The sequence below is a fragment of the Elaeis guineensis genome, chromosome 6 (genome assembly GCF_000442705.2).
Source record: "Elaeis guineensis isolate ETL-2024a chromosome 6, EG11, whole genome shotgun sequence".
Taxonomy (NCBI): Eukaryota; Viridiplantae; Streptophyta; class Magnoliopsida; order Arecales; family Arecaceae; genus Elaeis; species Elaeis guineensis.
This window is the reverse complement of record NC_025998.2, coordinates 25,093,653-25,119,936: the sequence shown is the minus strand read 5'-3', so window position 1 is coordinate 25,119,936 and position 26,284 is coordinate 25,093,653. Positions and strand designations below refer to the sequence as shown.

The window sequence follows — 26,284 nt, the reverse complement described above, 5'->3', positions numbered from 1 at the left end:
TTCAGATCTCCCGACCGTGGGGGACAGGTCGTGTCCACCGGTATGTCTGACCGAGGCGCCACCGAAGCTCAGCACAACAACGCCATGTGTTATCGACAAAAATGCAGATATTGTACTCAGGTAATAATTACTGAACTTTTGACCGGGATAGGGGAGGAGAAAAAAAATAATTCCGTACATATAAAACAACCCCCGATATATTTTTTTCCTCTATTTTTCCAGCGCAATTATTGTTAACGAGCCCTTCTGAAGCAAAAGCCCAGAACGGCGAACTCAAGTGGCACCAAAGGTTATACTCGAAACTTCGAGAAATCAGGAATAATTTTTTTCGGCGCGTCTCAGAGCATCTCCATCGTCCTTACAGAGCTGAAGAACTCATCCCCGCCACCTCTTAGTCCCCTGCCTCACCCCTTCCTCTCTGCCAAGAGCCGAGAAGAAGAGGAATAAAGAAGGGAGGAAAAACATTAAAGAAAACGAGAAAAAAAAAAAAAAAGGAGAAAGAGGGGGAAAGAAGGGAAACAAAAAAAAGAAAGAAAATGTCCAAGAAGAAATCCTTCAGCGGATCGGCGACGATGACGCTCAAAGACTTCCATGGTGGATCCATCCCTTCCGACCTCCCACTGCCGTCCGCCCCCGGCGTGTACTCTTCTCCTCCTCATAATATCCCTCCCCACTCGAGCCCTTCTCGGGAACACCCTCTCTTCCCCAACCCTGGATTCCCAATTCCCCAAAACCTAGTTCTTTGATCCATTTTTCTCTTTTTCTTGCAGCTCCGTGAGGCCCCCGGATCGACCTGGCCCCTGGGGCCCTGCCGCGATCGGCGCCGCGGGGAAGGCCGACCACCACCGCCCCCGACCGGGATCGGCTGGCGGTGGCTCTCGAGCCTTCGACGAGCGGCCGCCCGTGTTTCTTTCCGATCCCTCCCACATCGGCCGCCACTTCGACGAGGACGAGCGCAAGCCCTTCGACGCCTCCTCCCCCTCCCGCCGCCTCGCCGCCCCCGGCCCTGTCCGGCCCGCCCCGCCGGCCACCGCCAGATCCGACCACAAGCGCCTGATTTCGAGCCTGGCGACCCAGCCTTCCTCCGCCGCCCCTGTCTCTGGTTTCCCCCCGTCTTCCGGCAGCAACGTTGGTCCTGCTCCGAACGCTTGGGCTGCGAGGAAGGAACATGTGAGCGAGCCGCTGCCCACCACCTCGAGGCTCGCGCAGGCAAGTGCGGTCGAGAAGATGTCTTCAGGCTGGTGGCAGTCCAAGCCGCCTGAGGTTGAGGCCATCAGATTCCAGGAGACAGAAGTTTTGGTTCGGAGGTTTGGTGAGAGCGTCCGAATCGTTGATGGTGGGGATCGGGACTACGAGAGGGAGAGGATGAGGTCCACGGTATACTCTGAAGCCAAGGAGAGAGCTTTGATGGGATTTTATGCTGATGAGGCCAGGGACCAGGAGCGGGTGCGATCTCCAGTCTATTCAGAGGTGAAGGAGAGGAATGCAGCAAGCTTATATGATGAAGGGGCTCGTTCCATGTCCAGTGAGGGGAGATTCAGTGGGCCGCAGTTGCATCAGCAAGGAGTGGTGGAAACATCGGAGCGTCCGAAGCTGAAGCTACTCCCAAGGACAAAGACATTGGAGCCTTCCTCTGAGACACGAGGAATTGATGACAATAAGGTATTCTGTTGTTTGAATTCTTTAATAATGGTGACTTAGTAAAATTACCAACTCCTGGTACTTTTTTGGATTGGATCTGATTAAAAATGGAGTTGCCCACTTCCTCAGTGTGGCTTTTCTAGAATGCTGAGTTCTTTTTGAAGTAGTTTAAGTACAGTATTTTTGGATTATAGGTGTTGCTTATTATCTGGTCAATCGTGCAGGGATATCAGCCACCTGTGAGCTCAGTGCAGATTGAAAGTGTTCATGAAATCCATGCAACTACGAATCCACTGAAAGTGGCCTCTGCTGTGGCTGAGGATGGGAGTAAGGCAGTTGAACGTCCAAGATTGAGTTTGAAACCCCGCTCCCTGCCTGTCGATGAGAGTGCTGAAAGAACAAGGTTAGAAATCTTGCTTTAGTCATGTCTGCTTTAGTTGGTATCTATGCTTACTAGTTTTCACAGTCAGGGATGGTGTCTTCTCCAGTTACTGACATTTCTTTGTTAATTAATGTACAATGATCTTAGCATTGGAGATGAGGTAAAAACTTGGGCCAATTGTGCTAGTAGGTTTATTTGGTCAATGTCTATCTTATGCACTAATATCATGAAAAGCTGATGGGATCTTGAATATAATGGATGTAAAACATAGAAATTGATTTTCCTTAATCTGCTTCTTATGTCCTCCTAAGTTCTCAAACTGACAATTAAGTCAGCTTCATGCCGGTGGCTAAGGATCCATAGATAGGAAGGATAAATGGAAGAAGAGTGTCAATTTTCTGAAGGCTGAAGATATGTTGATCTATTATTAAGACAGGGATGATTGAAGTTGCATTAAAATATTATTCTAATACCCGAAGTTCATATATTCTGAATACAAAATACGTTGAATTTCCAATCGTCGAATCAGCCTTGAACAGAATTATATAGGTTTTCAACCAATTTGCTGTATTGCTGAATGCTTCCCTGTCACCTATCTGGGCCTTCCCTTTATACTTGCTAAGCTGAACTGCTGGGCTATAGTTAAGGCTAGACTTGAAGGTTGGATAGGTAATCTTCTCATTATGTGGCAAGTTGTTACTGACTATTGCTTTGCTCCGTAGCATTTTGCTACTAGATGTCTCCTTTCTAGATGCTTTTATTGGTGTGGAGGCTTCAATGCAGTATTCATAGTATGGATATATCTCAGGACAAGGAAAGATCATGTGCCCAAGGAGCTTGGAGGAGAATCCTGAAACTGAGAAATATGAATAAAGATTTGCTTGAAAATTGCATATGTGGGCTGCTTTCAATGTGGGGGTTTTTCGCTTAAATAGATATCATTGTTACATAAGGAAGTCTCCTTGGGATCTACTTGGGGAAGTCCTAAACAATATTCAATTTGAAGAGTTTATAGTTTAATTATTTCTTGTTATTAACTTTGGAACATGGATGAAAATGTCTAGGGCAGGTCAATTCAATATTTGGATTATTGTTTGTTCTCCATTTTGAAGTATTGCACCCTATTTTAGGAAGAAACCATGGAGAAAGGACATGCCACACATTTTATAAATACGAGAGAGATGCTTGTGGTGTCCTAAAAGATAAAAGTAATTGCATAAAGCTGCAGCTTTGACTATGTGGATAAGCTTTTTGGAATACTAAATCATAATACTCTTAGTATGTGGCTGATACGAGACTTGTTCAAATGAATTCTTAGTGGATTTAGATTTGATAGTTAGCTCAATCTCTGCAAAACATTTGGTTTATATTTAGTTGGTCAAGTAATTAATGGTGTACAGTTTTTCTTCTTCTTCTTCTTCTTCTTTTTTTTTTAAAAAAAAAGGATAAACAAGGGTAGAAGAATTAATGTGGTCTAGCTGTTTACAATTTGAGGCAGTAAGGCTTCCCTTTACCTCTTGACGAAGCCTCATGGCCGCATCATTTTGAATACCATCTGAAGCTTAAAGAATGGGATGTATTCTTTTGAGATTTGTATGTGTTAAGGAAAAAACTCACTAAACATAGTTGCCTTAGTTGCTAGGCAATTTGGAATGCTAGAAGCATGAGGATCTTAATGATGAAATCTTTTTCTTTTTGATTCTTGAAGATGCCTGCAGACACATGAATCATGGATGCATGCCACATGGGTCCCAATAGATTCAACAGCCCTTATAAGTCATTATGCCCCAAGTATCACAAGTCAAGGGGTATGATTCACAGCATCCACTGGATCATCCTTCATAGCTCACCTAGCACATATTGCTAGTACTTGCAATTTTTAGGTACTCTTTTCGATTGAAAGGGAAGCAGAAAAAATGGCACCCGGCATTTATCAGCAAAAAGTGCAAATATTTACAGCATAGAACAAATCAGCAAAGTAAAAAGACAAGGTTTTCAGATAGAGGACTGTGAGGACAAGTTTTTCTCTTGGTCATGATTGAAGCTTTGATCATAACAACTTAAGATGGCATATTTGGCAAGTTCTTGATTTTTGACCAAACTTCTCCAAAGGCAGGCATCTGATGACGATTACAAAGAACTAACCAGTCATTGAAGCATTGGAGGTCATCTAAAGCTACAGAGATCAAGGATAGGGGTGGCAACGGGTTGGGTATGGGTCGGGCCTGACCATGTCGGTTTTGACCCTGCCATGCTAAAACGGATATAACTCTCTCATTCAGAGTTAGAATCATCTATACGACCCCAATTCGGAAAGCTCTTTCTGTGCTCTACGTGTCTGACCACTTTACTGTCACTATCCAATTTTTGGGTCAGATTCATTCGTTTGATAGGTCAACAGGAGCTCGGAAGATCCTAGATGAGTTGGAAGTTTTATTCTTTTCTATTTTGTATTGGAATAAACCTGGAATATTGCAGTCGCTTAGGCATCAAGTTAGGGTTTTCTTTTATAAATATGATCCTTTTGGTCAACGTTGTAGGCAGTCTATTTTTTTTTTTATATTGAATCAAAATTCTAGAAGAGTTTTTTCTTATTTTTGCTGTTCTTTTTGTTTCGTGCATCTTCCTTTATTTTCATCAAAATGTGGTCTTGATTGCGTCAGTTGGTATCAGAGCCCAATCGATCCTTGAGTGGATTTTCTTCTCTGCAGTTGAGATGGTGGGTGGTGCTAGTGGCTGCAAGCGGAATCAAACTACAACCTAGGCGGTGGTGGCCCCTGAAGAAATCACGCAGCGGGAGCGGGATCTGATGATAGAATATAAAGATTTGAAGAGATAAATGACAGAACTGACTGCATGTCTTACGTAGTTGGGAAATCGGGATGCAAGATTTGAAGTAGAAGCAGAAAATCATAGATTCAATGGAGAAGCTTCGGATTTCAAGAACCCCTTCCACAGGGGTACTCCCACCCGTCGGCATGAAGGTCGAGATAGTTCGTTCAAGCGATCAATCCGCTGGTATGATACCATCAAGATAGACCTGTCTGAGTATTCGGATAGTCTACAATCGAGGTGTTCATTGATTGGCTGGATCAGATCGAGTGCATCTTTGAGTATAAAAAGATGATCGACGATAAGAAGGTGAAGCTTGTCGTCTTGAAATTGATGGGTTGAGCTTTTGCCTGGTGGCAACATTTAAAGAAAATCAGAGAATGCAAAGGCAAGTCAAAGATTCAAGATTGAAAAAATCAGGGAGCAATTTTTGCCCTTCAACCATATGCAGTCTTTGTATCAGCGTCTGTAAAATCTCTGACAAGGGGCTAGGTCCGTGGACGAATACATGAAAGAGTTTTATCAACTGATCATTAGAAATGATCTGACGGAAAGCAAAGAATAGATGGTTGCAAGATATCTTGGTGGACTAAGATAGCAGATCCAAGATGCCTTAAGGCTCCAGTCCTTATGGATGGTCAAAGAAGTTTACCACCATGCCGCAGTTGCTGAGGAGCAGCAATGACGAAGGCTTGTGCTCGGGTCTGATCCTCCCTTGTGGAGCAACTAGGTGTTGGAGAATTAGAAGGACATGCGGCGCAACACAGTTTCTATCCCTTCTGTATGTAGCACTATTGATGCAAGGTTCTTTAAGCCAGTCTCGGTTGGGTCTTTTACTCTGCGGTGCTACAATTGGGATGGAATCAAGCACACATGGAGCGAGTGTAACAAGCCTGTTGGTCGATCTGAGAAGCAATTATTGATAAAAGGAGACGAAAGATCCGATGAAGATTGAGAGCTTACTTTTGATGGAGGTCAAAAGGAGGATGATTCTCTACTGTTTTGAGATAAAGGCTCTAGTTGTTCGAAAGAGCTTACTTGCTCCCAAAAAAATAGGAGAAAGAAGATTGAAGACGGATCAATATCTTCCATACCTGCTGCATCATTAAAAAAAAAAAGTTTACAAGATCATTATTGATGGAGATAGCTGTGAGAACGTCATCTCTCAGGAGGTCGTCACTGAGCCTGACCACTAAAAAGCATCCTTGAACTTATGAGCTATCATGGTTTCAAAAAGGGCGTGAGGTGGTTATCGATAGTCGTTGTCTTATGTCATTTTCTATCGAGCAGAAATACTTCGATAAAGTTTGGTGTGACGTCGTTGTCATGGATGCTTGTCATCTACTTTTGGGGAGGCTTTGATAGTATAATCGTAGCGTCACTCATGATAGTTGTCGGAACATCTACTCATTCTGGAAGGACAATCAGAAGATTACTCTGGCACCGATGAAGGACCTATCCAATCAAAGCCAAAGACCAGCATTAACTTTCTGACGAAGCACTCTTACTTGAAGGAAGCAATGGAGACTGGCTATTTTTTGATGGTGGTGGAGAAGGACGAGTTAGCTAAGCGAGAAGTCCCATCGATGGTATGTTCTATCTTTCAGGAGTTTGCTGATATTTTTTCTGAAGATTTATCTGCAAGACTATCATCGAAAAAAGATATTCATCACCATATTGATCTTGCTTCAGGAGTGAGTCTACCGAATTAACCGACGTGCTGCATGAGTCTTGCTGAACACCAAGAGTTGCAGTGGTAGGTCCAAGAGTTATTGGATAAAGGATACATTAGGCCAAGCATGAGTCCTTGTGCGGTGTCTGTATTGTTGGTCCTAAAGAAAGATGGTTCGTGGCACATGTGCATAGACAGCATGATGATCAACTGGATCACTATCGAGTATCAGTTTTTGATTTCAAGATTGGATGATATGCTTGATCAGCTTGCTGGAGCCAAAGTCTTTTCAAAGATCGATCTAAAGAGTGGCTACCATTAGTTGCATATTTGGCCTGGAGAGTGGGGACGAGTGGAAGATAGCCTACAAGATGAGAGAGGGCTTGTATGAGTGGTTGGTGATACCATTCGGACTTTCCAACACGTCGAGCACTTTCATGAGGCTGATGAACCATTTTGCAGCCTTACATCAATAAAATTATCATTGTTTATTTTGATGATATTCATATTTATAGTCCTACTTTGGAAGCTCACTTGCAATATCATAAGGAGGTTCTTGGCACACTGAGGGAGAAATTATATGCTAACACTAAGAAGTGCAGCTTCATGGTGGATAGCTTAACCTTGGCCACATCGTCTCTTTTGAGGGGCTGTGGGTGGATTCATCCAATATGCTAGCCATCCAGAATTGGCCGGTACCTCGCAATATCATTAAAGTACGGAGCTTCTATGGCTTGGCATCATTCTACCGTAGGTTCATCAGGGGTTTGAACTCCATTATGTCTCAGGTGATTGATTGTATGAGAGGGAGGCACTTCCAGTGGACTTCAAAGACGTAGATTGTCTTCGAAGAGATCAAGCGGAAGATTGCTTTTGCTCATGTTCTTGCTTTTCCAGACTTCTCTAAGGTCTTCAAGGTGGAGTGCAATGCCTTTTCTATTGGGGTAGGTCAAGTTCTCAATCAAGAAAGATGACCTTTTTTTTTTATCGCAAAAAATTATCAGGATCAAAGCTAAATTATATTTATGATGCTGAGTTTTATGTTGTGGTTAGTGCTCTTCGACAATAGCAGCATTATCTAGTCCAGAGAGAGTTCATTCTTTACATTGACCATGAGATCCTGAAATACATCAATGGTCAGGAAAAGCTGAGCCGTAGGTATATCAAATGGGTGAACTACTTGCAAGAGTTCTATTTTGTTCTAAAGCATAAGTCTGGTGCTCAGAATCGAGTGGTGGACGCACTGAGCAGGACAATCAAGCTTTTGGATGTTCTACGAGTGGAGGTGGTCGGCTTTGATGCTTTGAGGGACCTTTATGCTAGCGATCCAGACTTTGCTATCATTCTGCAGGAAGTCCAGATTGATGATCGAGTTAGCTACCAGGTGTGGGATGATTTTCTATTCCAAGGGTGCAGTTCTGTGTTTTCGATTATTCTTTATGGGAGAAGATCGTATAGGAGCTCCATGGAGAAGGCCACTTCGAGAGAGACAAGATCCTTGCACTGATTGACAGCAAATATTATTGGCCAAAGATGAAGCACGACATGATCCGACATGTGGAGCATTGTCAGATGCACCAAGTGTTAAAGGGCACGGCAACTAATGTTGGATTGTATACTTCTTTGTCTGTTCCTAACCATCTATGGGAGGAGGTTAGTATGGACTTTGTGTTGGGACTACCTGTGATCCAAAGATGATGCGATTCAGTGTTAGTGATTGTGGATTTGTTCTTTAAAATGGTGCACTTCATAGCTTGTCGTAAAACTCTGGAGCTACTAATATTGCTCAGCTCCTTTTCAAGGAGATTGTGCGTCTCGTGAAGTGCCCAAGACCATTACATCTGATAAAGATATGAAGTTTGTTGGGTATAAAATACCAACAGCCGAAGTCCTCAGCAGAATCGACTATACGACAGCTCCGTCTGGACTCCTACGGGAGCCGGGCTCCGTCACCGACATCGACTACACGACAGCTCCGCCCGGACTCCTACGGGAGCCGGGCTCCGTCACCGACATCGACTACACGACAGCTCCGCCCGAACTCCTACGGGAGCTGGGCTCCGTCACCGACATCGACTACATGACAGCTCCGCCCGGACTCCTACGGGAGCCGGGCTCCGTCCTCAACATCAACTGCTGGTAAGCCCCGTCCGGACTCCTACGGGAGCCGGACCTCGCCTTTGACTTTAATTGCAGGAAGACTCCGCCCAGATTCCTACGGGAGTCGGGCTTCGTCCTCGACTCCAACGGTTGCAGACAGACTTCGTCCGGACTCCTACGGGAGCTGGACTCCGCCGACAACTTCGACCTCAAGTTGACTCCGCCCGGACTCCCACGGGAGCTGGGCTCCGTCCTCAACATCCGCTACCGGTAAGCCCCATCCGGACTCCTACGGGAGCCGGACCTCGCCTTTGACTTTAATTGCAGGAAGACTCCGCCCGGACTCCTACGGGAGCCGGGCTTCGTCCTCGACTCCAACGGCTGCAGACAGACTTCGTCCGGACTCCTACGGGAGCCGGACTCCGCCGACGACTTCGACTCAAGTTGACTCCACCCGGACTCCTACTGGAGCCGGACTCCGTCCTCAACATCAACTGCTGGTAAGCCCCGTCCGGACTCCTACGGGAGCCGGACCTCCCCTTTGACTTTAATTGCAGGAAGGCTCTGCCCGGGCTTCTACGGGAGCCGGGCTTCACCCTCGACTCCAACAACTGCAGATAGACTTCGTCCGGACTCCTACGGGAGCCGGACTCCGACGACAACTTCAACCGCAAGGGGGACTCCGCCCGGACTCCCACAAGGGCCGGGCTCCGTCGCTGACTCCGATTGCCGGTAAGATCCGTCCGGACTCCCATGGGAGCCGGACTTTCCACCTGACTTTAGTTGCAGAGGACTCCGCCCGGACTCCTACGGGAGCCGAACTCCGTCATCAGCTCCGACCACTGCCGAGCTTCAGCCGATGGATCTGCACTCCCTGACAGGCTGTTTTAACGGCCACGATCTTGCTCCACTTCCTGCGGCGGATTCCGCGCAGCTCCATCACTCCCTGACAGGCTGCAGTAACAGTCGCAGCTCTGCTCCACTTCCTACAACGGATTCCGCACAGCTCACTACTCCCTGGCAGGCCAACATAACGGTCACGATCCTGCTCCACCTCCTGCGACGGATATCGCGCGATTCTCCCATCCGCTGGCAAGTCACGACAACGGACGCTGCTCCACTCCTCGCAACTGATTCCACGTGGCGAGCTACGGCAATAGCCACGATTCCGCTCCACTACCCTTCGCAATAAATTCCGCCTGACTATAGGCGGCCCACTACCAGACGGTTACGAACGTCGCTATCAGTCTGTGGCACCCTCCGCCTATAAAAAGGGGAACCCCAGATACGTTATTATCTAAGCTCTCGTCTTTTTATCTAAAAACTCTGCTAAATTCTCCGTTCGAGCGCTCCATTCTTGTTGAGGCGGAGAACTGACTTGAGCGTCGGAGGGTCTTGCCGGAGCAACCCCACCTCCGGTTTAGACTTCCTTTGCAGATCCCGACGGCGACCGCGACTTCCCCAACTCCAGCTTCTCCGGCGCAAGCGGATTTTTGCACCAACAAAGTTCATTAGCCACTTCTGGAGGAGCTTATGGAAAAGGTTGTGCACATCTCTGCAGTTTAGCTCAGCCTATCATTCTAAGATGGATAGTTAGACTGAGTCCGTTAACAAGAGCTTGAGGAACTTATTGAGGAGCCTTGCTGGTGAATGACCGAAGTAGTGGGACTTAGTCTTGGCGTAGGCTGAGTTTGCTTTCAATCGTTCGATGAATCGATCTACAGGCTACAGTCCATTCCAGATAGTCTATAGATCAAATCCAAATAGTGTTCTAGGCTCAACTCCAATAACTTCCAAGGGACGATCTAATATGAGCTGAAAATTGAGCCAAAGAACTTCAGGCTATCCATCGGTCCAAAAAAAAATTGAGATCAATAATGCCAAGTATAAGGAGACCATTGACAAGCATCGAAATAAGTTGGCTTTTGAAGTCGGTGACTTTGTGTGGGCTGTTTTGATCAAAGATCGATATCCTATTGGTGAATAAAACAAGCTGAGCGAGCAAAAAATTGGTCCTTTTGAGATAATCAAAAAGATTAATGACAATGCTTATCAGTTGAGGTGGCCTAGTCATCTCCGTATCTCTGATGTGATCTGACGTGTTCAATGTGAAATACTTGATTCCCTACACAGATGATTGGTTAGAGAAAGAGGAGACTTCTAACTCGAAGGTGAGTTCTTTCTAGTCTAGAGAGGATGATGTAGACATCTTAGTTGGTAAATATCTTGATTTGATTGACCAAGCCCGAAAGGACAAGGAATCAAGCTGATTGCGCTTGATCTTGCCGATTTTGATTCTGCTGCACTAAAATGGGCATAGCTCTCTCATCCGGAGTTAGAATCGCCTATAAGACCCTAATTCAGAAATTTTTTTCCGTGCTCTACGTGTTTGACTGCTTTGCCGTCACAATCAAGTTTTGGAGCTAAATTCATTCGTTTGACAGGTCAATAGGAGTCCGGAAGATCCTAGACGAGTTGGAAGTTTTAATTTTTTTCTTATTTTGTATTCGAAATAAATCTAGTATATTCCAGTTGTTTGATGCCAAGTTAGGGTTTTCTTTTATAAATACAGCTCTTTTGGTCAACATTGTAGGCAGTCTATTTTTTTGATATTGAATCAAAACTCTAGAAGAGAGTTTCTTCTTATTTTTGCGGTTCTTTTTGTTTCGAGCGTCTTCCTCCATTTCCATCAAAGTGTGGCCTTGGCTGCATCACCGTCCTGTACTTGTCTCTGGTCAGGTCGGTTTAGGCTCCAAAGATGGGTTGGGTCGGATCGAGTATTCCCGAATCAGTCTCCCATTCTTTGTTCCCCACCACTGCCCCCACCCCTGCCCCACCACCGCATGCCGCCCTATCTGGTCATCCCCAAACCTTGCAAAATATCTTCCTTCCACCAAGATTAAGCTCTCAAAGCCTCAAGGGACCAACTCATCGCCACAACTTGCACAAAATCCCATGCTTGAGAAAAAAACCCTTATCGAAACCTAAAAATCCCTTCGATCTCTCCATCAGATGCTCTCCTTTCCCATAGATCTCTGAAAAAGAGAAGGAAATGAAAAGAAAAAGAAGCAAAAAGGACAAAAAAAAGATCAATCTATATGGGAAAAGGTCTTACCTTTTAAATTTTTCCATCTTTTCTTTGCTTTGGTTGATTTTTCCCATGTTTTTCCTCAATGTTTCCTCTGTGTTTTCGATCCTCAGGAGTCTCAGTCGGGTGGGAGGCTTGGAGTGGCCAAATAGGGAAGCTTAGACAATGGCTAGGATTTTGTCGGAACCCTAGCTGTTGGGCCGCCATCGCTAGGGGTGGGGGAAAGTGGGGAACCACTGGTCGTTGGGCTGTCGCAATGCCGTTTGGGGTGGTAGAGTCATTGGGTGGGGATGGGGGGGTTTGATGTAAGCGAGAGAGAGAGAGAGAGAGAGAGGGGTGGGGGAGTGGGAACCTACCAGCCACTGGGCTGCCGTAGTGGCGCAGCATCACTTGGGTGTCAGGGTGGCCGGTCATTGGGTGGGGGTAGGGGGATGTAAACGAGAGAGACACAGAGAGAGCGAGGGCGGGTTTTGATGCAAATGAGAGAGAGAGAGAGATTTAAATTTATTTAAATAAAAGGTACTATCAGGATGGGTTCGGAGTGGGGCATACCATTACCTATATCCTATCCAAATCCGTTTCGGGTATTTTTTCTAAAATCCATATCCGTTCACCTCTTAACGAGGTCGGGTAAAACCTGCCTCATTTGGATCAGGTCAGATCAAGAACCCATTGGGTCAAAAAAAATTGCCACCCTTAATCAAGGAGGATTTTTTGTTTAAAATAATTCTTGCATTTCTTCCTCTCCAGCAAACCTAGACAATAGCTGCAAGTAGCATAAGAATAACAGGCTGAATAGATTTAGAAATTTTTTTTTTTGGTCGCCAGTTGAGGCAAAGATTTTCAAAGGAGAATTGTGGATGCAGCATATGGAGCAAATGACATATCGCCTTCCATGGAGTAGCAAAGAAATCACAGCTACAAAAACGGTGATCATCAGTTTCAGATGCATATTGATAGGGTACCCATCCCCCAGGCTTTTTTCCTAGCTTCCTTCCAAGCAAACTCTGGTATTTAATCTTTTCTTCCAGCTAAGCCAAATAAACCATTTAATTTTTAGAGGCACATCTAAACTCCATAGTGATGAAGCAAAACTGCATTTGATTCCCCTGGTATTTAAGTATTGGTAAAGAGATGCAGTGGGGGAAGACTCCTTTACCATTCATTTTCTATAGCAATTGATCATCATCCGAATTCAGTATAACCAAAGCCAAAAAAGATGATAGTTGATAGAATTGTGTTTGCACGTCAAATGTGGGGTTGGTAACTCATTTTTCTTGCAGTTGTATTTGTACAAGGAGGAGAAGATAATTTGTAGTAGTGCATTGCAAATCCAGCTATCTTTCCAAAAATGAGTGCCTTGATCATTGACAGTCCGAAATTTAGTTCTATTCCAAAAAGCTAGAAGGTTACTAACAATGTCACGCCAAAGGCCAGAGCATCTTCTAAAAGGCTTCCAATATATAGAAAGTCTAACCTTTTTATGATATGCAAATTTTATCTGCCTTCTCCATAAGTCGTGTCATTTGAAGGGAATCTCCAGTTCCATTTAGCAAGTAGTGAAAGGTTCATGTGGCCAACCGCCAATGTCCCTAACACCAAGTCCTCCTCCTCTTCGACGACACAGTTTTCGAGTTAATTTTATAACAGTTTCAGAAGATCTTTCCTTTGGAGAGGTTCCTCTTCCTCAAGTGGGTTCTGTTGTAATTGATCTTTCTGATGATCCAAGCAGATACCTTAAAAAGGGACATGAAGTATAGAGGGATGGAAGTGAGCACCAAGTTGATTAAGGTGAGATGCATTCCCAGAAGAAAGATATTTACTGTTCCAAGATGCTAGCTTGTTCTCAATCCTCTACACCAAAATCATCCAATCTTCATTTGAAGGTTTTCCTTTGCTCAACAGGAGGCCAAGATATTTCAGTGGGAGAGGCACAAGTGGACGGTTAAGCTAAGAAGTGCAATCCACCCTAAGAGATGAGCTATGACCAATAGTAGAAATCAAACTCTTTTGATTATTGATACGTAACCCTGATATTTGCTCAAAATGGTAGAGGATGATCTTCAATACAGCACTATAATCTTTTCTTGCTTGAGCAAGGACTTATGTATTGTCTGCATATTGAAGAATTTTTGTCCAGCTACAAATCCAAGGATTCCCCAACCCTTCAAAAATCTTAGCTGAAGTTGTGGCATTAAGCATTCTTCAAAGAGGGTCAACTGCTAGATTAAATAGGAAATGAGAGAGAGGGTCACCTTGCCATTGTCCCCTTCTACAAAAGATCTAATATGTAGTCTCACCATTTACATGATTGCAACCTTGTGCGAAAGGAGGTTCTCTAGCCAACAAATCCATCTCAGCAGAAAATTTCTATGTTGAAGCAATCTAAGAAGATAACTGGGAACAACTCTATCAAAGGCTTTCGAGAAGTCCTGCTTGCAAATAACTCCATCTATCTCTGCTCTCCTAGTATGATGTTCATTAGCACAAAGAATATTGTCCATATTTGACCATCTGTTGATGTGGGCCGACTGAGCAGGGTCTTGAAGGTAGAAGGTCCTGCAACAAAGATTGAAGCCGATTAGCAAGAACTTTTGATATTATTTTTACATAGTTGTGAATAAGACTATTTGGCCTAAAGTTAGATGGAGCTTTTGTCGCCTCCTTTTTAGGAACTAAGGTGAGGATAACATAGTTAATCTTGCAAGTTCAATGTAATGATAAAAAATTTGCTGGAAGAGGCGAAAATGTCATCCTTGATTAGATCCCAAAATTGCTGGAAGAAGCACATGGAGAAGCCATTGTACCTGGCTTTTGTCACTTTTGAAACTGAAAACTGCTTGTTTTATTTCCTCCAATGAGAAAGGCTCTTCCAGGTTGCTGAGATCCAATTGGGATTGGGGATAAACTCAGTTCCAGTCCAAGTCAAGAGGTGGGATCATGGGCACATCAACAATATTTTTGAAGAATTCTGTGCGTACCTTCTTAATTTCGTTTTTTTCAATGATCTCAGCTCCATTCTAATCAATAGAGGTGATCCAATTAAATTTCCTTCAGGCATTGGCTGTTTTATGAAAGAAAGCAATGTGTTTATCTTCCTTGGTTCACCATTTGACCTTTGTTCTTTGTTTCCAATATATCTCCTTTGCCTTGTATATCTGGTGAGGCTTCCCTTTACAGTCTTCTCTAAGATCTTTTTAGCAGAAGAAATGAGACAATATTCCTCTTTGCTATCCAAGATTTGTATTTGGCTTAATAAGCTATTCTTCATCATATTTTCAAAAGATTTAAGCTTGGCAGACCAACCTTTTGGTGCATTTCTGTTAGGTCTTAATTTAAGAACTAGGTTAAGCTCAGAGAAGCCAAAGGCGTTCCAAGCCCTAGAGACCATACCTGAAATCTCATAATATGTCAACCAACTTCTGTAAAATTTGAAGGGACTTTTCGATTCGAAGGGGATGGCAAAGGATAGCTTGATGGGAACACGTTCAAAGGAGGGGTTAGGAAGGGTGACCTAAAAGATATGAGGACATATGTTATCCCATTTAGTAGAGATCAAGAATCTATCTAACTTTGCCATGATCAGGGACTCTCTATGATTACTATGGTTGAAATCTTGTCCCTTCAGTGGAAGGTCCAGCATTTGATTGAATTCGATAAAGGAGAGGAAGGCTTTGGAGATCTTTTTGGCTTGTGGTAGTCCATTTCTTTCCTGCATCTTGTATGTACTATTAAAATCACCACTCACAATCTAGGGCCCATGAAGGTGGATCTTATTGTTTTAATTTTCTCTAGAATAATTTCTTGAGGCCATGATCAGCAGGTCCATACACTGAAAATTTAACTAACATTAAGCATTCTATCAAACCACTGCATGGTAACAGAGAACCTTTGAATCTCCTTCTTTTCAATGTCAAATATTAAATTATTCCATCCAACCAAGATACCTCCAGCAGAACCAACTGAATTGCAACTGGCCCAAGAGTTGATTTTTCTCCCCGAAATTGATATCAGAATAGAGGGTGAAGGATTGTCAAGTTTTGATCCCCACAGTACAACGATCATTAGAAGCCAAGAAGTCCTTAATTTGTCTTCTCACATGATTTCCCAGTCCTCTTACATTCCAATTTTTTTAACGTACACACAAGGTAAGCCATGTTCACAGTGAAGTTTGTAATCAAGTATATTATGTATATTTATCAATGAATTGGATTAGGAGGTATGAGATCGTTGAGGATTTGAAGATCTTTGATGTGCTGCAATATAAATTTTGATAAACTAAAATTTGATATGCATCCTTTCTACTTTTCACGATTATTAGAAGTAAAATATATTCTCCCAAAGATTCTTTAAGTGATACAGAAGATATCTTTTATAATTGTATCTCATTTGAAGAAGAGATTGCCACTTAAAATTCTAAGTTTGACAAGGATCAAGTCCATGATGGAAAATAAAATTCTTTGGAAGCGCCAATGATAATATGTTAATTGAGATTATGAAGAATGTGCTCATGCCAATTTACAAGGGACTTAACTTTGTAAGTTATCAAGAGGTTATCTTGTACATAAGTTATCCTTCCTTGTGTTGGTTAGAATACATCTTTGTTGTCTTATTTGTAGAGCTTCTGTTTGTATATTTTCATTGATCTGTGTGTGCAGCTAGAATCTATGTTCTCATTCTAAGTCCTTAAATCTTTGTTGTGGATTAATTGTAGACTAGATGCAAGCAGTATTGAGAATTGAGAATGGAAGGTTGATGCTTCAACCTGCTTATTTCCATTCACTAACTTGAGATTGAAGAACATGAATAATCATTCATTTGTTGGCATGTTGATCACTTAATTTATCTGATCTTGGAATCACTGGCTTGACTACATTAAGTTCTTGAATGTGAGAGGAAAAACACTCAACCCTTGAAGTGGATTATGGTGGTTCCAAATTCAAATGATAAGGAGATGCTGGAAATAGCTAATCTGAATTTCTCCTCCTTTTATTTGATTCAATTTAGAAGTAACCTTTCAAAGCCAGGCCTAAAAGAGATACCAAGTGATAAATATGAATTTGGACGTATGATGCTTTCTTCTTGTGCCCGGCCTTTCTGATCTTATCTTCAGTTTCTTTTAATTATAAAATTGATCTGTCACTTGAAGATCAACTAAACTTTGTTTTAATGTATTAGCGATTAATAACACGGCAATTATCTGCTGTTCCAGATGCATGTATCAATTTATTCGTATATATCTGTTCATGTGTTCATTTTAATGTCTTCTCGCTTCTACCATGTCTTTGTTTGTGTTCATTTCCACAACTATGCCAGTATCTGTGCTCGCACGTGCATGTATATATGTAAATTCATCCATGTGACCTAAAGTTCCCAAAAGAGTTTATGCTGATTATTTATGCATGTATTTGTGTGCATGTGCGCTGAAACCCTAAATTTTAGTGACTCTATGCTATATACAGAAAATGAAATTTAAAAAAAAAATCATTTCCCCATTGCCATTCAATGCCAAGGTTTTCCACAAGTACTCTTCGGTAATAAATGTGCTTTAATATGCTATGAGTTGTAACTCATAAGAACTTGTGATACATGTCTGATGGCGACTTTGAACTTATCAAGCATAGGCCATGAACCTCTCCCTCTATCTCTCTCCCCTCCCCCCTCCCCCTCCTACACATACAAACACATGTTATTCCATGTAGAATGCTTAATGACTCATAGAGAGTGAAACAAATGACTTATTTGTGATGACTAGTTGAAAATGTACAATGTCATTCATCTGCTTAACAGTTCTGTGGTCTATTTCTTGCTGTAGGCAAACTGTGTTTGGTGGTGCTCGCCCACGAGAAATTGTAAGTTTGTGCCCTCTCCAACGTATTTAAAACGGTTAAAAGAGTGTTTCTTCTATGTCCCAGCATCTACACATGCCCACTAATAGCCTTGTTTTTATTGTTTGCTTTCTTTGTTGAATACGCATATGGTGGTGAATTGCAGGTTTTGAAGGAGCGGGGGATTGATGTTGTTGCTGCTAATGATCTTGACATGACTGTAGCAGCTAACAGGTATTGATTGTTTTTGATGGCTAAATGCTGGCTGACTTGTGCTTCTTTTTTGTTTTTTAATTAGTTTGAATAACCTATGCATTATTAGTTCAGAGAACACAGGAAGTGTTTTATGGAATCATCGACAACAGCATCTTACTTGCTATGTACTTTTGTAAAATGTAATGGTCTTTGCATTTATTGTTCTAGAGTCCAGAACAAGGTTCATTGTCTCAGTAACAGATCTCATACCGATACCATGTTGGTATAATGTCGGTATGCCTGGTATGAGGGTCAGTTCGGCATATGGAGACTTGATATGCCCTTATACAAAGTCTTTTTTAGGTATTGGTATGGTATGCTCGATACAAGATAGTATGACTGGTATGGCAAACCTTGTTGAGAAAGTTAATATGAGATGTTGCAAATTAAATGTTGTTTCACTAATGAGTTGGAAGATCAATAATTAAGCTGCAATCCTAGATGCATATAAGTGCAATTTATATTGTACAACCTACTTTGCTGGGAGGGGGGAACTACCTATTTACTCTAAATTTAGAGTAGGAATGGTAAATGACATTTAAAAAGTTATAGCTTTGAATTTATAATGTAAATATTTTATTTTTAACTTTGTTATTTCTTTAAATAGTATGGTCGTGTTTGGGATGCGGATTCATATTTGTATCCTTAAATAATTTTGTTAAAAGCTGTCAATATTCTCTCTCTTATTATTGTTCTTTCCTTTCATTGGGGGTCTTTCTATAACTGAATTTTGAAGTAATTGCTTTGCATATTGTTTCCTGAAAGAATGTTATATGTTTGGTTAGCTGAAAATGCTGTTGCCTATTTTTCTGTTCTTTTTGTATTTTCCTAAAATATTGTGGTCCGAAAGTTAAATGTTGTCGTCGAAAGTTTATAGAGTTAGAAACCTTTCGCGATGTTTGTCTCGTCTCATGGTTTGAATGCATCCTAACTTTGGCCGCTGGTGTCTTTTAGGGTTAAAGATGACCTTCCAAGGACTGACTCAAAGCTGGAGCCCGCTCCTACCACCCGGCCCGGTGGAATGGCTGAGACCTTTACGCTTGGACAAGGGACCGGAAGGGATCTTGATAGAAAAGACCATCGACCTGATGTCGAGAAAGTGGATGTACAGAAGAGTTCATGGAGGAACGACAACTGGAGGACAACTAGAGGGATTGAAAAGCCACTGGAACAACCACGCCCAGAGCCTGACACCTGGCGCAAGCCTGTTGAGGAACCCGAACCTGATGCCCCAGGGCCCCGTTTTGGGAAAGCTGCCTCTGCGTTGGAGCTTGCTCAAGCATTCTCAAAGTCTGTGTCTGATGGCAGGTCTGAGAACCACTTCCCTAGCCAGAGAAGCCTTCCCGGCCGGACTCAGGCGCCCTTTTCCCGGTTGACAGACAGCAGGATATGCTACTCCGGGCCCTCCCAAAGACAGCTGAATGGGTATTGATATCTTTTAAATCAGAGAATGGGTTCATGGGAATTCATTCCTATTGCAAAACACTCGCAACCTACTGCTGGTATTCTATCTTCACATATGATTGGTCTTATGTTTCTCTTTCATTGATTCTGGGAGTTTAGGTGGATTGCCGTCTGAGGGGCAACATCCAAGCTGCAGATTACATTTGACGACAGAGTTGCATCTCATAGAAACTGATGCTGAGCTGAGAAATTTGAAGATTATTGTGCATTGCTGACACTATTCAAAATCCTAAAATATTTGGCTAAGGATGTGTACGAGGTATTTCAGCTGTTTACGTTGACAGTGATCGTCCAAAGAACATGTCACTTGAAATGATTAGATTGTTGTTTCTTGCTGTTGGTTGCCTCCTCCCTGATCGGGGGTTGTCGTTTTCTTCTTGGGCCCACGGTCTGCAAGCTGCTTTAAATGAGCATTTCTTTACTGGGGATCATCAGTTCTTCTATATTGATGTTTGCTACTTGGAATCAAAACCTGCAAGTTCCGTTTACCTGAGCCTTTTGATCAGCTGACCATCGCGTCTGAGGCTGCTATAGCAGTTATAGAACAGGATATTTTATTCGTTCAAAACATGGTAGGGGTTTGTTCGTCCTGCGTCACCGGAAGGGTCAACCGGATGGAGGCACTCCTGGTCATTTATCCGTTCGGTTGAGCCCATTTATGCGCCATACTCAAGTCTTGCTAGGTAACCTGGATTAACTATTTGTCTATAATATAAATAATAAGTTGGTCTGCTAACCAGAGATATGCAGCAATCTCTTATCAATTGATTTCTCAAGGTGATTTCACCTAAACATGTGGAAAAAGAAAAGGCTTTAGTCATTATTTTGGCCCTAACATGAGGTCCGAAAGCAATTCTGTTGAAAACAACTAAATTTTCAATTGACAACAATCTCCAAGACCTTTGTGCCATGTCTTCCCAACTGAAGGGTTTGTAATCATTGATTACAGATTGTGGCTTTATGTCCTTGAGGAATTCCAAGCCGCCACCTTCAATTATGGCAAAAAGTAGACTTATAAAACGATTGAATTATGCACAGAAGCACCACAAATTTGCATTATTGAAAAGCAACACATTTAAAAAAAAAAAAAACAACACATTAACCACAATTTTCCATTTACATCAACAAAGCATGAGACATTTTGCTTCTAATTCTTCACACGGAGAGCTTCAGAATAAGAAGGCAGTGGGAGAAAACGTAGGCAGGACCGTGGGAACTCCATAGTGCCTGAAAAACCAAAAATTTTTATGTAAGTTCTTTTATTCACTTGAAAAAGAATTTTTTGACCAATCCAGCGAACTCTGGAGGATCATGCCAAACATCTTGTCAGTAAATGAAACGAAGATGGAGAATGACAAGCCAAATTACAGCTCAGAAGAAGCACTGGAAGACAATGTCTTCCCCTCTCACATCAAATTATTGGGTATGAAGTGGTCAAAAACGTGCGATGGAACGGGTCCAAAACCAACCTTTGGAGTCGACTGCAAACAAATCGAAGTGGAAACCCCACTTGGACGTAAAGATGCACATGGACTATCGTGTAAGCCAGATTTTATCTAGTCTAAGCTAGGATTGGCACGCCAAACCTATATAAAAATCTTAATATTCTCAGCCTAGAAGTCGTACCACTTGGATTACATTCCCGGTGAGAAATGAATGAATAGATAATAAAATACGGCAGTCCCACTAACACTCGACGTTGATTATAAATTTCAACATGGACTCTGAATCGCCATCATTACTGCGATTTCAAAGCTATCTACTGTTCATGCATGATAAAATAAGAGCCGGTGCTACAAAATGGGCGGATAAGATGAGTCCAACCATTAGCCTTTTCTCGACTGATAAGGCTGTCTGCTGTTTTCTACTGATACAGACTCCGGCCCGGCATAAAGTAAGCAATTCGTTCGCCGAGTTCTTTCGCCTCAGTTGGTGTAACCATCTGGTTGGTTACAACCTCCACCGGTTTAAACAATTTTAACAAAAGACTGAGAGTGAGAGAGATGGCGAGAATGGCCACGAGAAAAAAATAAAAATAATATATATATATATATATATATATCTTTTTAACATATTTATTTTGAATATGTATCATTCTTTTTTTTTTTTTTTCTTGCATATGTAATGTACCAATACCAGCTAAAGCCATTAAAAAAAATAAATGGTCCAAAATTAAAATGATTGAAATATTCTTAAGAACAGAGATGCAAAAACAAAAGTTTATAATGGTATACATGTAAATAGTAACTTTGTAAAAATATTTATGTAATTTTGCATATTTAAGAGGATATATACTAAAAAAATTATTAAAAAAAAATCAAAACTCAACTGAGATTTACTATATTTTTTATAACTTAGTTAAATCAACGAGTAAAAGAATCCTAGTAATGTTGTCAATTTTTACTTATTTAAGATCTTAACTTGGTTAAGTTGGAATATTGAATTATCATTTTGGTAATTATATTTTCACATTTGATTTTTAATCAGATTATCATTATTGAGTGCATATATATATTTTTCATTATTTTTAAAATATTAAAATATTTTATATTCAAATAAATTATAGATGTTAAGACCAATGAAATGACTTTTAGTGATTTATATATGCTGAATTGTTAATCTATTGAGATAAAAAATTTATAAAAATAACATGATTTTTCTATAAGAATTGATATTAGTATTGAGGTCATACAGTGTAATAATAATATTTTTTTTTAACACTCTTCTCAATAAAAAAATTTTAAATTCTCTTTAGTATAATTAATTTTTTTCCATCTGAGCATATCTCCTAATTTTTAATAATTTTTTGGAGTATATACCGTGCTTATATGTGAAATTGCATAAATACCCTTGCTATCTGCATATTTATTTTTATAATTTTTTTTTGTATGTCTATCTATAAATATATTTCAATCATTTTATTTTTAAATTATTAATTTTTAAACGATATTAGATGATGTGGATATATATATATATATATATATATATATATATATATATATATATATGTGTGTGTGTGTGTGTGGAGGGGGGGTAATTTTATAAAAAATATTTATATAATTTTATATATTTAGAAGGAATACGTAGAAGAAGAAAAATCCAAACAAAAATAACCAAAGAACTCGATTCAGTCTATCGATATCTTTGAATGAAAAAAAAAATTGTGAAATGGGAATCTCAATGGATTCCTTGTTGACCTACAGCCACTTGATTCCAATCAGACGGTCCTGATGTTCAAGGTGGACCACGAAGGCAAAGGCCATCTCCTCCCTTCGGACGTCCCCATGGAGTTTCTATGGGACGCTTTTGGCTCACCCTGCCCGGAACACCGACGGGGGCGGCATCGGCCGCGTAGCACCACGTCATACGATCTCGTCCACCACGACCATGTCGTGCCGCCACGTGGCGAGCACAATAGTACACGGGCGCACGGCCGACCGTTCTACTCGCTTGCTTCCTTAACCGCCTAGAGAGAGAGAGAGAGAGAGAGAGAGAGAGGGGAGAGAGAGGTTACTGGAAGTCGTCTCGTTGCGTGCGAGCGAGAACCCTCCCTGTCGATTTGGCCTTCGACATCCGCGATCCACCGCCCCGACCCGCACCGTTCGCAGCGACCCCCGCCGTCGCCGTCGGCGTGCCGTCCTCGGCGATCGCGACGAGCGACGGCCGCCATGGCGATGCCGACCTCCGCCGGCGCTTCTCAGCATAAGCGCAAGTCGTCAGGGACAGCGGCGGTGCCGCCGTCTCCTCCGTCAGCCGTGGGCTTGGCAGCGGCGCTTCCTTCATCCTTCGCCGACTCGGCGGAGAGTCCTCGGGCAGCACCGTGCGGCGGCCGCAGGAGACGAACTCCAGGAGCCTCATCTCTCCCCTTTTCTCGTTTTCTCGCAGGGGCAGGACTTTGCTGCATATTTACAGCTTTGCCATTGTAGCCGGCCAGAGCAAGCCACCGTCTCTCGGAACGAGCTCCGAGATTGGTTCTCCCAGCGCTCTCTATTTAGAGAACTCCTCGACTCCTCGTTGATCATTCGTACGACAAAAATGCCCTCGCGCATAATACCCTTGACGAGGGTATTTCGGAAATTTAAAAAGTGCCTGCCTTCACCGGCATCCACTCTGTTGGATTAATTATATTTAAATAATACCCCATTGAGCAAATTACATTTTAATTAGTTCTTTTAACTTTTAGTTTGTGTCACTGTTACCCATCCGTCCATTATTATTAAAAGGCTAATAGTGTGAGTCAGCATACAATGTGCCCATGTTTATGAGGTTTTTCCTATATTATCCCGGAAACCTTGGGATGATGTGCATATTTTAATGGGGTTGCTCATCAGCGGATTGGGATATATACCATGCTCGAAGTCAAGTGCAGGCTACACCGGCCAAGCCATGCCTAAAGTACCCAACCGGCCCTGGACGGATTTACTGACGATCTCAATACTTCCTCTATCGAGGGTGGTTGAACTCTGGGATAACATCATATGAGTTTGTTTTCTGACAACGTAATAACAGTTTGAAAATATGACGACCGTGGAGCTTATCCAAATAGATCAAGCGGAAGATATTATTTCAATTTTTTGATCCTATATAACTAAATACATATCTGCATAGAGCTTTACATATTCTTTTGATTTAAATTCTATATCTATTCAAATTCAGTCGCAATACTAAAAATCCAATCATAAGCATCATGATTGATATATGGTCATCTAAAATAGGTCTTCTAATTCATATGAGTATTCTGATACCATTTGTAATAACTTAAGAATTCGTACAAATATTTGATTAGTCCAGTCATGCACTGGACAGATCTTAGATCTAAAAAATCTAAATGAGACATTGGAGCTGGCTTTACAAGAAAAGTGAAAGTACTTGATCCTCCCCCCCAACGTGATTAATCAAATTGACAAACGGAGAAGAGATTTCCTATGGCAGGGAGGAAAACGGCATACCAATGGATACCACCTGGCTCGCTGGGACCAAATCTGCAGACCAAAGGAGTTTGGAGGTTTGGGAATTCTCAACCTTTCACTCTTTAATAAATGTATGTTGTTTAAGCGATGGTGGAGATATCATACAGAACATCAGTGGGATTGGCGAAAATTAATCTCGGACATTCACTACAAGATCCATACAGACTCCACATGGTCCTCACCTGGCATCGGTTGCATGGAAGAACATTCATCAGGTATGCCAACTATTTGAAGTAGGAATTGAGTACCGAATCGGGGAACGAAAAGAGGTAGTATTTTGGATTGATTGTTGGTATAAGGGACAGCTGTTAAAGGACATCTTCCCAATGCTTTATATTTATGCAATCAACCAGACAATTATCGTATCTCACTTGCAGATACTCTAAACAAACTTTGGTACACCTATTTCAGAAGCTGCCTCAGGTTACCCACACCATCCAACATTAACGAATTCTAGAGAGAATGGAGAAATAGGCTGCCAAAGACCATCCTAAATCGCGGATAGGATTGTTTAGCCGTTGCCAATATCTGGAGTATATAGAAGGAAAGGAACGATAGGATTTTCAGGTTCATGGCTAATTCTCCCATCAAAACTATTGAAATCACCTGTTCGACTCTTAAAGAATGGGTAACCTCTACACAACTAAGCAACAAAACCCACCCTCCTGAATTTTTTGATATCTCTGAATAAATATTGTTCACTAACAGATGCAGTCTCAGATCCTGAAAGCCTGGCTTCTGGAATTCTGCTAATATGAAAAATGTTTGTCTCTGTAGGCAACTAAACACCCTTTTCTTCCTTCTCTCTGCAGTACCACACCAGCTAAACTCCTTGTTGGGATAGGAACAAACTCCTTGTTCCCCTAGACGTGCGGGCTTTAGGCAATTAAACACTGTTGACGGTTATTCTGTTCAGATGTCTTTATAATGCAGCTAATGGAAAGAGGCTGATACAACAAGAATTAAGAAGAAAAAGTAGCCGCAACATCGACATTACTGCAGAGAATGGCAGACAACCCAATCCGAGATTGTGCAATTGACGAATTGAGAGGAGTATTTATAATGCTGGAATTCAACCATAACAAGCCAAAAATAGGGTTTACTCGTTGCTAACAGAGGACCTATAAATCTATAACACTTACAGATTTTGTTTTAGTTTTTAGTTGTATAAATCTACTGCTCAGATGTTGTACTACTTTGTTTTTCTTATCTGCTGAATCAGATGCTGTACTTCCTTTTCTTTGTTATCTCAGATATTGTACTTCCTTTTCTTTCAGCATCTTCTCCATCCTCCCCCTCCTTAAAGTTTCTTCCCCCATGAATTGGTCTCTGAGGCGCTCAAAGTGATCCTTGACATCGGCTCACCGTCCTTGGTGACCGTGGCCTATGCACACCAGCAGAACAATGGGCAAAGCAATCGGCGCATCGGGAGGGGATGTGGAGCTCAACATCCCTAGGGCCATCGAGGTGCGCGGCAGCCTTCGAGAGGCCATGAACCTCTAGATCGAGAACGGGCTTAGAGACGTCCTTCCACAAAGACCACTTCGATCTCTATGCTGTCATCACCGAGGAGAGACATCCTCCTGTTAGCCTTAAACTATGCATGATTGGCTAATTATTATTATTCTTATTGTTCTTTTTTGGGTAAATGGAGGAGCTAAAGCTGCATTAAAATAAGGCCAAAAGGCTAATACATAGTTTGAAACACACAAAGCAAGACTTCCCAGATCTCCCCTACTTATGCTATCCAAAGTGATGATCATACAACCGAAAGGGGGGCAGAACAGGAATAAGTCCGCCCTGGCTAGAAACAGACTCATAGCAACATATTCACACCACACCCATGGCATCTGGAATGGGAGAAAATCTAATGGCAGAACGAGGAGTCTAGCTGAAGAGACGCCTTCACGTTCATGAAGCTGCCGGCCGCTTGTCCTGCTTTGGGACCTCTCTGTTAAAAAAATGATCTGCAATATCTGTAATCAGAATAAAGCAGTTTCCAGTACCTTCACCTTCCACCTGGCCAGAAAATCAAACACAGGAATTTAAGTT

The 26,284-nt window shown here is 42.1% G+C and overlaps 2 protein-coding genes across 3 annotated transcripts; one reads left to right on the top strand and one right to left on the bottom strand.

Annotated features, from left to right (window-relative positions):
* The first annotated feature begins 294 nt into the window (after positions 1-294).
* Positions 295-19,705, top strand: LOC105046958 (uncharacterized). Its single transcript, XM_073259393.1, has 6 exons — positions 295-640; positions 771-1,662; positions 1,866-2,044; positions 17,531-17,567; positions 17,710-17,777; positions 18,753-19,705. The coding sequence occupies exons 1-6, from the start codon at positions 537-539 to the stop codon at positions 19,228-19,230; spliced, it is 1,758 nt and encodes a 585-aa protein (XP_073115494.1). The 5' UTR covers positions 295-536; the 3' UTR covers positions 19,231-19,705.
* Positions 19,706-20,139: 434 nt separating this feature from the next.
* LOC105046941 (uncharacterized) lies at positions 20,140-23,257 on the bottom strand. Of its 2 annotated transcripts, XM_073259394.1 has the most exons (3): positions 22,777-23,257; positions 20,383-20,489; positions 20,140-20,250 (listed from the first exon to the last, which is right to left on the bottom strand). In XM_073259394.1, exons 1-2 carry the CDS (start codon positions 23,118-23,120, stop codon positions 20,432-20,434), a joined length of 402 nt encoding a protein of 133 aa, XP_073115495.1. In that variant the 5' UTR covers positions 23,121-23,257; the 3' UTR covers positions 20,140-20,250; positions 20,383-20,431. The 2 variants fall into 2 exon arrangements, with proteins under 2 accessions (XP_073115495.1, XP_010923997.2); XM_010925695.4 differs by lacking the exon at positions 20,140-20,250 and having other exon boundaries at positions 20,270-20,489; positions 22,777-23,255.
* Positions 23,258-26,284: the final 3,027 nt, after the last annotated feature.